At 61.4% G+C, this 12991-nt stretch overlaps 1 protein-coding gene across 1 annotated transcript; it reads right to left on the minus strand.

Moving 5' to 3' along the window:
* Nucleotides 1-592: 592 nt before the first annotated feature.
* On the minus strand, nucleotides 593-12985 carry LOC104126768 (semaphorin-3D). The gene is made up of 17 exons (XM_009639371.2): nucleotides 12626-12985; nucleotides 7557-7717; nucleotides 6750-6812; nucleotides 6389-6508; nucleotides 5967-6069; nucleotides 5367-5495; nucleotides 4890-5035; nucleotides 4534-4648; nucleotides 4300-4369; nucleotides 3780-3924; nucleotides 3478-3700; nucleotides 3269-3357; nucleotides 2797-2838; nucleotides 2365-2522; nucleotides 2080-2144; nucleotides 1711-1841; nucleotides 593-1625 (listed from the first exon to the last, which is right to left on the minus strand). The coding sequence occupies exons 1-17, from the start codon at nucleotides 12780-12782 to the stop codon at nucleotides 1209-1211; spliced, it is 2334 nt and encodes a 777-aa protein (XP_009637666.2). The 5' UTR covers nucleotides 12783-12985; the 3' UTR covers nucleotides 593-1208.
* Between the last annotated feature and the right edge of the window lie 6 nt (nucleotides 12986-12991).

The following is a 12991-nucleotide window of genomic DNA, read 5'->3' on the forward strand; positions in this document are numbered from 1 at the left end:
CTCCTTGCAACTCGAGTAGAGCAAGCACTCCCTTTGAAGGGACGACGGTGCAAGCGAGGGAGAGCAACCTCGACCACCTCCCGGACCACCGCTGCCGCCCGTGGCCTTGGGGCTCCCACCTTGGTGGCACCCAGTGCAGAGCTGGAGTCTCTGGCAGATCCACGGGAGCCTGAAGGAATCCATCACTGAGTCCCATTTGGGGTTTTCTGTTGTTTTGGGGTTGGGTTGGGTTTTGTTTTGGTTTTCCTTTTCTTTTTTACTACCGCCTTAGTTTGTGGCTTGTCTGTTTGTGGTTGGAAAGAAGAGTATCGCTAGCAGGGTGGGTCGGGCGGTTGGCCCCACGCATGATCATGTGCTTCCCTCTTCTCTCTGTCGAACGGGATGTGCTCGCCTGGTCTCCCAGAACAGAGACTTTGAACAATTTGTTGTTTATATGATGTATTTATTTTTACTTGTGTTTCATGTCATTTTTAAAAAAAATAATAAATTGTAAGTTGGTATAACTGCCTGTTGTTTTGCTCTCTCTCTCTCTCTCTTTTTTTTTTTTTTTTTTTTTATAAAATGTCAACTTTTTAAAAGCAGTGTGGTTTGAAGTGGATCAGAGCTGGGCTGGGCATGGGCATCTCTGTTCATCTTTGATGAACCCCAGGTGCCCCGTTGCTGGAGCCTGGGCTCAGCAAGCAGCTGTGCCCCGCTGCCTCCAGTGGAATTTGGGCTCTGCTGGCACCTTTTCAGCCACCCGGGTGAGCACCCCACCGCCACTGCTGGGGCTGCAGCGAGGAGCCTGCTGCCTCTGGAGAGGAGATAGGCTTGGGTGCACGGGTGTCCCTGGTGGGGCTGGATGCTGTCAGGTGTTAGGGAACGGGCTCGCGAGAGCCGGCTGTTTCCCTTCTCTGTCCTCTCTGCTTATTACTGCTTCTCCTAATGGTCGTCATTGAGGGTCAGGGGAGAACAAGGAGAATAAATATTCTGCAGGGCGTAAATAGCTTTGAGTCTTGGACAGCCGGTGCGGGCTGCATGCCCTCATCCTGGTGTGCCCCGTGGGGCGCACGGAGGGGCAGTGGGGACGGGCAGGATTTGAGGTAGTAACAGCGAGGCATTTCTGCATGGGAAGCTGAGTTGTGTCTTGGACCTGATGCTCATGTGCAAGAAGGTCCCTGGAGAGACTGGGAAGGGAGCTACACGCGGCCCTGGCTCCCTCTGGTCCCTCACAGGGGCTGGGACTGCCTCCGTACCCGGCTGTTCTTGCTGTCCGGGGACTGGTGCTGCCACTTCTGGTGCCAGGCTTTCTGCCGCTGCCTTTCCTGGTGCCGCAGGGCATTGCAGTAGACATCCAGACTGGTGCCCGGGGCCCCCAGGGCCCGTGGGAAGCCCTTGTAGCCTGGCTGGAGGTCAATCCGGGGCCCAGGGCTCTGGTGGGTCCCTCCCAGCTCAGCCCCCTTGCTCCCTTTGTAAGGTGGCATCTCCATGGCCTCATGCCTGATGATGCGGAGGCTGTACCGCGTGAGGGGCCGGGAGAAGGAGCGCTCCACTGCCCGGCACTCGTAGGTGCCTGCATCCTCCCTTGCCAGCTGACGGATCAACAGCCCTTGCTCCAGCACCAAGAAGCGGCCATTGTTCCTGACCTGGGGCAGGGGCAGAGCACGTGGGTCAGTCCTGGGGGACCAAGCCACCCCTTGTGCCTCGCCCCTGCCACCCTGTCCCCCATACCTCGCTCAGGCCCATCTCCTTACTGTGCCACACCAGCCACCGCACAGTTGTCTGTGGGGAGCGCGCCAGGCACTCGAGGAAGGTAGAATTCTTCTCCACCCCAAAAACCAGCTTCTCCATGGCAGTGGTGCCTGCTCGGGGAACAGGACAGGGGAAGGGGTGAGTATCCTGTGTGGGAGCTGTGTGACGGGTGGGGAGCGAGGGCAACTCAGAGCATTCAGCACACAGAAGGCAGCATGGGACAGTGCTGGTACAGCTGGCAGGCACTGGTTTCCCAGCACCATGCCACCCACCCTCCTGGCCACTGCTGGCCCCCAGGCAGAGCTGGTTGGGGGGTGGCTCCTCAGAGGGGCTGGGGCTGGAACTCACCCTCTGTGGTGTCCTGGCACTGGCTGAGTGGGTCAGACTTCAGCACGTCCTGGCAGCGGGCACGCCTGGAGGGGGACAGAGGGGGCTGTGGGGTGGCATCTGCCCCAGACCATAGGACGCCTCTGTGGCAGAGCAGCCAGGAAGAAGGGGGACTGGGGAGGGCTGGCTGGTAGTAGGGCTCTGGGCTGACAACTAAAGCCTCCAGGGCCGGTGGCTTGTACTTCCCTGCTCCAAACACCATCCCTTTGCAGGGGGACAGCAAGGCTGGCCTGGGTGGATGCTCACCTCTTCTCGGTGAGCAGGTGTGGGGCGCAGGTCTTGCTGTCCCAGGTGCAGTAAGGGTCCCTGGCCAGGCAGCAGTCGGTGCAGGTTTTGCCATAGAGCTCGCAGCGGTACAGGGAGAGCTGGAGCAGCCCGTGGGTGCTGCTCACAAACAGCTCCTGCTGCTCAGGCAAGCAGAGCAACAACAGTCAGTACCCGTGGCTGGAGACCGGGACCAGCCAGGGAACAGAGCTCCCTGCCCCGAGCTGGGGTGGGGGCACTGGGAGACAGGGGGAGTGGAGGACAGAGCCTGTCACCCCCTAGGCTGCCCTAGCAGGAGCCCTTTCCCTAAATAGGCAAACCCTGCGGGCCAAGGGACCCAGGCAGAGGGGCTGGGGCCAGCTGTGCCCTATGCCCTGTCCCTCAGCTGCTTTAGGAAGAAGCAGGAGGACTCACCCGTTTTGGTGATAACTTCATGTCCAGGATGGGAGAAGGCACCTGGTGGGGAAGGAGAGGGTGCTGCAGCCATGTTGGTCCTTCCTGGGTGTCCCAGCCTGCCAGTGGGGCTGGGACCCCGGGGTAGCAGGGTGCTGGGGCCCTGGACCTCCTCTCCATGCAAGCAGCCTGGGCTGGCAGCCGTGCTTTCAAACCTGGGCTCAGCCCTCTTGGTTTAGTTCAGGCTTCGGTGTGCCTCCCCCACCCCTCCTAGGGACTGGATGGGGAGCTGGGAGATGACTTGGCTGCCCCTCCCCCTGGCTCCCCTCCATGCTAACAGCATTGCCTGCCGGGCAGGGCAAGTGGGAGCCACCAGGAGTGAGACGAGGGACCTCCCTGATAGAGACTGGTGACTTGCTGCAGAAGCTTGCAGGGAGGGAGCCACGGGGTGATGGGAGGCTGCGTGGTCCGGCCCTGGCCTGGACTCCCATACCTTAGTGACGCTGATCTCCTCCAGGCTGATCACTTCCGTGCCGTGGCTCACCCCACCAGCCAGCCCCACCTTCAGGACTTTACCTTCATCTGTGAACACAGTGGGACAAGGACCTGTCATGGCTGGGAGCCACCCGAGCCGGCAGGACCGGTGTACCACGCAAGCGGCCATGTGCTGACAGTGGCCCCAGCACCGGGGTGAGTTCCCACCTGTGCCGAGGAAGAGCACGTCATAGTGCCGGCTTTCCATCTCCAGCCTGTGCACCAGCAGCTGCCGCAGCCGGTAGGGTACATTGACCCTCACCAGGACGGGCTGGCGGCCCTGCGGGTACACAGGCTCCCACATCAGCTGGTGGGTGCGCATGAAGCTGATCACCTCGTCAGGGAAGTCCTTGGTGGACTGCAGCAGGGGGTCGTACGTCTCGCTGGGGCACTGCGTGGCAACACACGGGGCTGCATTAGGGCAGGCCAGCCCATCCTGCTCTGCCCTGCCCCATTCCCCAGCCCCTTACCGTGCCAGGACGAGGATAGGGGATGCGTCCCTTGTATTCTACCCAGCGGTAGTCGAATCCCTCCTTGTGTGCAAAGGGGCCACTGAAGGCAGCTCTCACGGCAGCCATGGAGTAGACGCAGACAGCAGAGCCGCTGAAGACACTGCTGTGGGGGGAGCATGGGTCTGTCAGTGTCCTGGCTGCTCCATGGGGACCAGGCATATGCACAGCCATGTCCCTCAGCCCACACTGTCCACTGCCAGCCCCAGAGTCGTGCACGGCACCCAGGAATCCCTTTGGCATGGCCAGATCTGCCTGGAGGACCTCTGGCTGTGCCGATGCCAAAGCTGGTGGTTTGGCAGCTGGGCTGGTGAACCAGCAGCAGGGAAAGCAGCGAAATGGCTGGTGGCCCTCCCTCTCCTAGCTGGGTGCTGGTCCTGCCCTTTTCCCCTCCCAGGGCTCCCTGGGGGGCAGCACTGCACTGGTGAGGGGCTGGGGGGCTGGATTGCCCCATGCAAGGGCTAGCCAGAGCCCCGCTCACCTGGAGACGGTGAAGAGGCCGAAGATAAGGGGGTTCTGGGGGTCCCGGGTGCGCAGGAGGAAAACATCCTCTGCAAAGAGAAGGGTGGAGATGAGGCATCTGGGAGCTGGAGCACTGCTCCAGGGGATGCAGGCAGGCATCCTGATGCCATGCCCACCTCCCTGGAGTGTTCTGGAAGGAGCAGCCATGGCAGAGCAGCATTGCTGCCAACTGCCAAGCGGGCTGTGCACTCACCGAGCTGGTCAAAGTGGGTCTCAGTACCCTGGGGGCCGGGGATGGAGCACACCAGGCGAGCCTTGAGGAAGGTGCTCCAGCGGTTGATGAGGCTGCGCTTCCCTCCAACATCATTCTGCCGGGCACCAAGAGCCGTGCTCAGCCCAGCCTCCCCAAGCCTCCCCCACCACCATGCACTCCTTGGTCCCCACAGAAGGACACCCCCAGCCCTGAGCCCTCTGCTCTGTGCTAGGGGCACAGTGGCACCCTCATGTCCTGCTGTTGGCCCCCACTTGGGATGCTCCTTGGCCCAGAGAAGGTAAAAGCCCACCTGGGTGGGACATCCAGCCACAAAATGCTGGCCTTTGGTGACTGACCTTGCAGACCCGGGCCACCCTGGCATGGATGTGCCGCCTCTCCCACTGCTCAGCTTCCATGGCCGTCTCACGGAAGAAGATGTAAACCTTGTCGTCATGCGGGTTGTAGGTATCGGGAATGGCGTAGGCACCGACAAATGCGGGCTCTGCGGGGAGAAGGAGTAGCACGACATGGCCCTGTGCCCTCATCTGGCCTTGTCGTGCTGCCCTTGGAAGCCCCTGGGAGCAGTGTGAGGTGCTGAGGGTATGCAGGGTGCCCCATTGAGACCTTGCTAGCTAGAAGGCAAAGCCCCATTCCTGGTGGTCAGGCCACAGAGTGCATGCTGGAGCGTGGGTCCCACCAGAGGCTTTGTCAGTGCTTCCCCCCAGCAAGGAGAAGGGGGCCAGACCACGGAGCTCTGGACCCAATGCTGGCCCCAGACTCTCCCCAGCAGGCAGGAGAGTCCCCCCACGCCCCACAGGCCCCCCTGCTCCTACCGTGTAGCCAGTGGTCCTGGTTCTGCTCTGTCCGGATGTAGCTCTGCTCAGCCCCATGGACCCAGGTCCGGAAGAAGGCAGCACTGCTGCCCATGAAGTCACTGGAGGTGCCTGAATACAGCTCCCCACCTGTGGGGTCAGAGGCGTGGGGGGCATGGATGGGTCAGAGTGCCACTGCTGGAGGTATCCTGGCAGGACACCCCTGTGTCCTCGGAAGCTCGGGGAGGGTGGAGGTGGCACAGCCATGAGCCAGTGTGGCTTCCAGGCCAAGAGCATGGCTTCCAGCCTCATGTCCACCCAGCCCTTCCACAGTGCCATGGCAGGCAGGCTGGTGACACCACACACCCCCATGTGCGTGCTGTTCACTCTACACCCCGCATTCGTGATTCCAGGCAGAAACCATGAGGTCGGGGCGAGCCCGAGCAGGACCAGGCTCTGCGGGATGGATCCTCTCATGTGGGCACACTCGGGCACCAGCCTGGGACCACAGCCACGTGCAGCAGAGCAAGGGTGCAGGCACCGCTGCTATCGCCTCCCAGCACAGACCATTCCCAGTGCTCCCACCTTCCAGCACCACCTCTGCTTCCTGCTCCCTCTTACCAATGAGGATTCCTGTGAAGGGTTCATGAGGGCTGTACGGGCACCGTCCTCGCCCCGATTCCAAGGAGTGGGTCACCAACCGCATGGGGGGAGCCCCAGGACCCTGCCAGAGCCAAAGAGGAGATGTCAGCCCAGGGGGAGGCTGGAAACAAGCTGGACATGTGGAGACGAGTGGGAAGGAGGAGGCTGGTGTGCTCAGCTCTGCAACAAGCAGATGCCTTGAAGGGGATGCCAGGGCTTGGTCCCATCCCCACGGGGCACCCTGGCACTGCCAAGCCTGGGCTGCTTGGGGCCATGCATAGCGTCAGGGACTGCGCCAGGCTGGCTGGCCACCCTCCCCAGGCTCCTTCTGCCCCCCACTTGCTGGGGGTTCTCTTGCCACCTTCTGCAATGGGGCCATGGCTGACCAGGGTGTCCCTCACCTTCCCCCTGGCTCCCAGCTGGATGAAGGCACAAACAGGTTGGTAGGAGCCGGTCCCGCAGGCGAACACGTGGCTCCTGTTGAAGGGCTGGAGGAGGCGAATGAAGTTGGCACACTCCGTCTGCTCGAGGGGAGATGTTTGTTAGTGGGCTGAGCCCAGCTCTGGGTGCTTGTGCCCAGCCCCGTGGCATGTTTGCTTGGAGCCCTGGCTGGATCCTCCCCTGGCTGAGCTTAACGCCCTCTGTCAGGAGTTAACCCTTGCCTCAGGCAGACCCCACGCTGCCTTTCGGGGTGATGTGGGTGTTTAATATCCACGGCAAACCACAAAGGGCCATGAGCAGGGGGCTGCCAGCCCTGCTTACCTCCATGTTCTTCCCCGCCAGCTGGCAATGCTCAACCTGCTCCCTGGAGGCTGGCCAGAAGATCTGCAACAACACACAGACCCCACCGATGCAGCCCCTGCTTCCCTTGACTGGCTGGGTCAGCCAGCTCCCGGCAGGCACCGGTGAGAACAGGATCAGCCAAAAGCTGCTGCCAGGCTCAGGCACACAGTGAGGACAGAGGGCTGCTCCGCGACTGGTCTGACACCCCCTTGGGTCCCCAGGGCTCGGCAGGCAGCCTGCCAAATAGGCTGAGAGTGAATCCGGCGTGGGGACAGAGCCTGGGTGGGCCACGGCACACCCCGTCGGTGGGCAGCCTCTCCTGGATCCCGGACGGTGGGAACGCCAGGCTGCAGCGCCTTAATGGCCTTTCCTTTTGTTGGGCTTGAGCTGCGCACCCCACCAGCAGGATGTCTTGGGATGACATTAGCGGGCTCGCTGCTGGAGTTGGTTTAGCTCTTGCAGCAGGAGCAGGGAGGAGGAGTCCTAGTAGGGCTCCAGGCACTGTCCTCCCACCAAACCCAGCATCCACCCAGGTCTCTTCTCCTGGCCAAGCTGTCCTGTCCCTCCCTGGCATCAACCTGTCCCCATGGGGCTCAACACCACCAGGGATGGGTTGACGCCACTGATTGAGACATCCTGGTGTAAATGTGTCCCCGGTGACATTGGACCAGCCCAGCTGGGAGCACATTCACCTCCATGCCCCGGCAAAGGAACGAGGGGCGGCTCCTGGGAAGGAAGGGGCCAGCCTGGCCGGGGTCACACACACCCCCTCCTCCCAGCACTGACCTTCTCAGGCTCTCTGCTGGGATGGTCCAGGTGGAGCAGGAAGATGTGGTTTTTTGCTCCCACCATCAGCCAGGCCCTGTCTTCATCCACCAAGAGGGCTTGGAAATCCAACCCATCCCCTGAGGCCAGCAACAGGCGAGAGCTGTTGGATTTCATCAGATCTGAGGAACAGGAGGTGGGAGAAAAAGAAACCCATCCATGAGTATCATAGCAAGCAGCCAGAGGCCCCATGCTCCCCCTCTCCAGGACAGCTCTGGCTGTCCCCGAGGGAATGCAGCCTCCCTGCCACTGCCTTCACAGACAAACACCAGCCTGGGCACTCCAAGCTCATGATGGAGCCTCCTCCCTTGAGCCTACCTGGAGGAAGCAGAAAGTCACCCCTACAAAGAGGAAAACCACCCTGACCTTGCCCTGCACTGGTTTGCAGAGTGCAGGGCAGGACCGCGGTCCAGCCTGAGGAGCCCAGGTTGCTCCAACTTCCAACCCGCCTTTTAGAGCGGCCCTTGGAGCCTCAAAGCCTCTGCACCCCAAAACCATGTGGAGAGGGCTGAGAATGCAGGAGGCTCGCTTGCCGTAACTCCCAGCCCATTTTCCCTGGGCTTCAGACTGAGATAGTTCATGTAACAAAGATTTTGGCTATTTGCTGGGGCAAAGCATCCCTCCAAGGAAAGTCTGTACGGAAACGGAGCCTCCACTGCCCAGCCTGGACATGTCTCCCCTCGGTACCTTTTAGTCTGTGAAGCATCTGTTGGCTGCTGGTCTTTAGCCCAGGCATGGGGACAGGCAGGCGGGTGGGTGCACTGGGATGGACAGACAAATGGACGGCCGGTCCCCGGCCCAAGGAGCTTGTAAGGGAAGTCCCCAGCTGTGTCCTGGGTGCTGCCCTGATGCCACTCCTGCCACCCACATTTTGGGCCTCATCCTCATCCTGAGGCACAGCCTAAGCCTAGCATTAGGCTGGCTCAGGAAAATGGTGTTTAAAAGCACCCCTTTGGCACTGCTGGAGGGAAGAGCCACCTTGCCAAGAGGGAAAGTGTGCCATGGACACCCGCGGACACGGCAGGGCATCAGGAAGGGCTCTGCTGTTCAGGCTGTAGCTTCTCCTGGGCAGAAGCCTGGGGGCAGCCAGCAGGGCCCCCCTGCGGGTGTGTGGGCATGCGAGAGGGACAATAACCTCTTGTATGGTGGTTAACCACTCCTGAAACTGCATCCCTGGGGCCCACGTTGGTCTGTGACATGCAGCACCAGGTTTTGGGGCTGGCTGCCGGGGCCAACATCCCCCAGCGTGGCAGGGGGGACACAGGATGGCAGCAGCTGCCGCCCCAGCGAGCACCTGCTCCCAGGGATCAAGGCAGGGAAGACCAGCACCGAGGCAGGCCTTAGAGCTTCTAGAAATTGTAACGCATTGCTTTCCTCTTCAAAAGTGGTGGGATCTGGCTGGGGATAGGGTGAAGGCTGGCTACGCCGGCAAGGCTGCACTTGGCTTTGGTGCTGTGCAGGGAAAGGTGCAAAACCAGGGCCATGGAAAGGGGAGATGGCAATAGGCTGCTGCTGGGAGGGGACTGGAGGGAGGTGGCGTGCAGCTGGAAACCCAGGGTGGTCTGTAAGACCCAGGCTGAGAAATCACCCAAAAATCATGTGGATTGAAGCAGCGTGTCAGGAACGGAGGGAGGGAAGCTGTCAAGGGGAGCCAGTGCTGGCCGGCGTGGACGGGAGCATGGGCAGACGTGCAGCCCTGGGTGCAGGTGGAATGTACGTGGGCACAGGCATGGCTCCGTTCAGAGGGGACCGGCTGCCCCAGGAGGTTGCGTCTCTCTTCCTTCCACCCTGTTTCCAGGGCAGAGGGGAAGCGGGGCCAGTGCCTGCGAGCTGGAAATGCCACTGACGTCCGCTTGTCCTGGCGGGGGAAGGAGCTGCTGGGCCACAGGCAGCAGGCAGGGGTCCCAGCCTGGATCCATGCTGACGCAGCCAGGCTCACTCCCAGCTATCATTTCCTTCTCCCCTTCCTCCGGGGTCAGAGCTTCAGTTACTGCGGGACACAAATCCCCCTCTGCCAGGAGCCGCTCCTGGCCCTCCTCCTGCTCCCACAGAAATTGTGCACGGCCCCACTTCACTCCCCACGATCCCCCCGAGATCCCTAGGGGTGTCCTCTGGGTGCCATGGACATGGGGGGCAGATTTCCAAGCCATTTCCCACTAGCTGAATGGGATTAACAGCTGAATTCCTGTCCCTGCCTGCAGGCCATTGTCACCGCTGGGTCCCCGGTGGGCTGCTGTGCATTGTCCACCCTCCCATGTCTGCCAGTGCTTCCGGGACCTGCTGGATCCAGGAGGAAACGTTGGGCAGGGTGCTGGGGAGTCAGGCTGGGGTGGGAGGGAAGGTCAACGGTTCATCCAATACATGGGTGTAATAAAGCAGTGTGGGGCAAGGCTGGTCCCAGGGAACATCACCTGCTGGTCACTCTCTGACCTGCCTTGGCCCCATCCGAGGACAAGGTCAGGCAGGATGATGGAGGAGCCCTCCCCGCTGCTGGATAGCACATGGGCGGCACAGGAAGGACTCAATGCCCCGCACCTGCACCATGAGACCTCTGGCTGTGTCAAGGACCACGAGAACCCCGTGGCACAGTTCTGCTCCCTCACCAAGGGGACGTCAAGTGCTGTGGATCCAGACCCGGTACACAGGAAGCTGCTGTGCACAAACCAGCCTCTTCTTACCCCTCTGTCTGATCCAAGCCCCAACCCTTGAGGCAGGGAACCAGGCGGCCTCCGCAGCAGCTGTGTGGTGGCTAAACCAATGGGTGAGCGTGGAGAAACATCCTTTCCCTTGTGCTCATTATCTCCCAAGGCCACAGTGTTTTTCTTTGTTGTGGGGACCACTGTAACTGCCTTGTCCCATCCATCATCTCCGCCTGCCCCTTGGCCACAGCATCCTCAGTGCAGGGAGACCCTGGGCTTCCTGGGGTCACAGACCGGCTGTGCCGGGGGCCTGTCCTCTCCCCTTCCCCCAGCCACCAGACAGAGCAGACCATGGAGGAAATCCCTGGGGAATCCTGGCACTAAAGTGGGCTCCAACCCCTCGCTGCCATGGGCTGATAAGAGACGTGCCAGTGCGGCTTTTGGTACTGATAACCCGAGACCCACCAGCCTCCTGTGCGCCTGAGCACTTGCTGCATGGTGATGGCTGCTGGGCCGTGCCCAGCTGGGCTGGCTGCAGAGGAAAGGCTGGCAGAAGACCCATTTGCCAGCTCCTAGCTGTGCCTGCCCTGGGTTGGTACAGTAAGAGGAGCTGGGAAGCATGCTGTGGTTTTGCTGCATAGCTGCACAGCTGTACGGCCTCAGAAAATAGAGAGGCTCAGCTCCGGGCAGCGCCGGGGCTGACCCAGCCTGACCCAGCTTACCCAGAGGCTGCCTCTCGCACGGCTGTGATCGCCAGCGTGCTATTATAAACCTCCTCCTCGCCTCCTCAGCAGGGTGGGAGCCGCTGCTGTTGTTCCTGGCCCCGCGCCCTGTGCCCCATCCTTCCTTTGCTCTCCCAGCCTTTGGTGCTGTCATTTCCTTCTCAGGAGCCTGCTTGCGTCTTCTTCCCCCGCCCTGCAAGGGCTCTGCCTGCCTCCCCCATGCTGGGATCTGAGGGCAAGGCTGATCCTGCAGACGGATGCTCAAAGGCCTCCTTTTATTTTTTTTTTCTAGGGTTTTTTAAACCTAAACTTCTCAAGGCATTGTGTCCTTGAACCTACACCGTGCTGTCCGTGACTCACATCCCCTGCCATTGTTCGCCTTGTCCTTGAGCCCTCCTGATGCTGGGAGCTTCCTCTCCTGCCTCTGCCCAAGACTTGAGGGCTTTTGGCATGTCTGGACCCGGGGCTTTGAAGTTAGCAGTCCTTCTGCCCTCCTGCCACGCCAGCAAGCCTGCTCTACCTCCTCCGGCTCCACGGGAAGGCGGACCCTGCACCGTGTTTCCAAGCTGGGCTATCAGTGGGACCACCTCCCCACAGGGATGTCCTGCATTCCTGGGAGGTCCAGCCCTCCCCAGCCACAAGCTGGGGGTACCTTCCATGGTGGCCACTGCCTGGAGAGCAGCTTCTCAGGGTGACAGAGCGGGCTGAGAGGATGGCCCCAGACCTCTGAGCACAATGCCCATGGGAAAGCCGCTCTGCTGCCTCACCGGTGGGGAGAAGGGCTGGCTGAGCCCTGCAACTGCCACGTCCAGGGCAGCACCAGCCGCGTGCTGAGCTGTCTGCCCTTCAAAGCAGCCTGCTCTTTTTCACACAGGAGAAGCTGAAAGCAGGTAAATTGGCCAAGTCCATGCTGCAGGTCCATGGCAGGGCTCTGCTCTAACCACTCATTCCCCTGCACAAACCCTGTCCCTAGAGATGCTCCCCTTTTGCTCTTCCCAGCCAGGGTGTGTGCTGTGCTACCTGTCAGTCTGCTCCTGTTGCATCTTCCAATGACTGAGAAGAGGCCCCCCTGCTTTGCACCAGGCACAAGAAGAGCAAACTGTGACTCCCCTGAAGAGCTCATACTCTAAACAGACAAGACAGATGCAGGGGGGGAGGGTGAAGCACGGCAGGGAAATGATCTGTAGAGTGGATCAGCCTCTCCTCAGCAGGGAAGGGGCAGACAGGCTGAGCTGTGGCAGGGCTCTGCTGGTGGGAGGCGAGGAAGGGGCTGCAGCACTGCCTGAGGCTCAGGGTCTCCATCGCACTGTGAGCGTGAGGACCTGGGGCTGTCCAGCTCATCTCCAGCCCGGGACACGCCATGGAATGCCCAGAGTGAGTCTGGGCAGAAGGGGACATCCCTCCCGGTCCCGGTGCTGGGCTGAACCAGGGCAGGGTGTTCCCTGCCTGCAGCGCTAGTGCAGCATCCTTAGGGGCTGCGCTTGGGGCTGCAGCCATGGAACGTCCCAAGGGCCCAATGTGTGGAGATGCTGCAGCCACAATGGTGGGGCTGCTGCCGGCCTCCTCCAAGCCCTGGCTGCCCCCTTGGCTCCCTGCCTGCAGGACGCTCTCCCAGCCCTCCCAAGCAAGGCGCAGACCCCAAGGAAATCCTCCTGGGCAGCCCCCTTACCTTTGTAGGTGAGGCGAAGGCGTGGGGTATGCTGCTTCCATGCCTTGTTGCTGCCTGGCTGCTGCAGGAAGAGGCAGAGGAGGAGTGCGGCAAGGGGCAGCCTGCGGCCAGGGGCAGCGTGCATCCTGCAGCTGGGGAGGGGGCCACTTGCCTTCATAGCACCATGGTCCAGCGCTGAGATGCCACCTCCACCGCCAGCTGCAAGCAGAGAAGGGGGAAGGCTGCACCCCAGGGAGCTGTGTGCGGGTCAGGACCCCCGTCCCACTGGCCCCTGGCTGGGAAGGGTGCTGAAGGGACGGCGAGCAGCGGCTTGGCAGGTCAGCTTGTCCCCAAGAAGACGTCAAGCCAGCTACCTGACGGAGAGGA

This window comes from Egretta garzetta, unplaced genomic scaffold, assembly GCF_000687185.1.
Source record: "Egretta garzetta isolate BGI_Z169 unplaced genomic scaffold, ASM68718v1 scaffold215, whole genome shotgun sequence".
In the NCBI taxonomy this organism is placed as follows: Eukaryota; Metazoa; Chordata; class Aves; order Pelecaniformes; family Ardeidae; genus Egretta; species Egretta garzetta.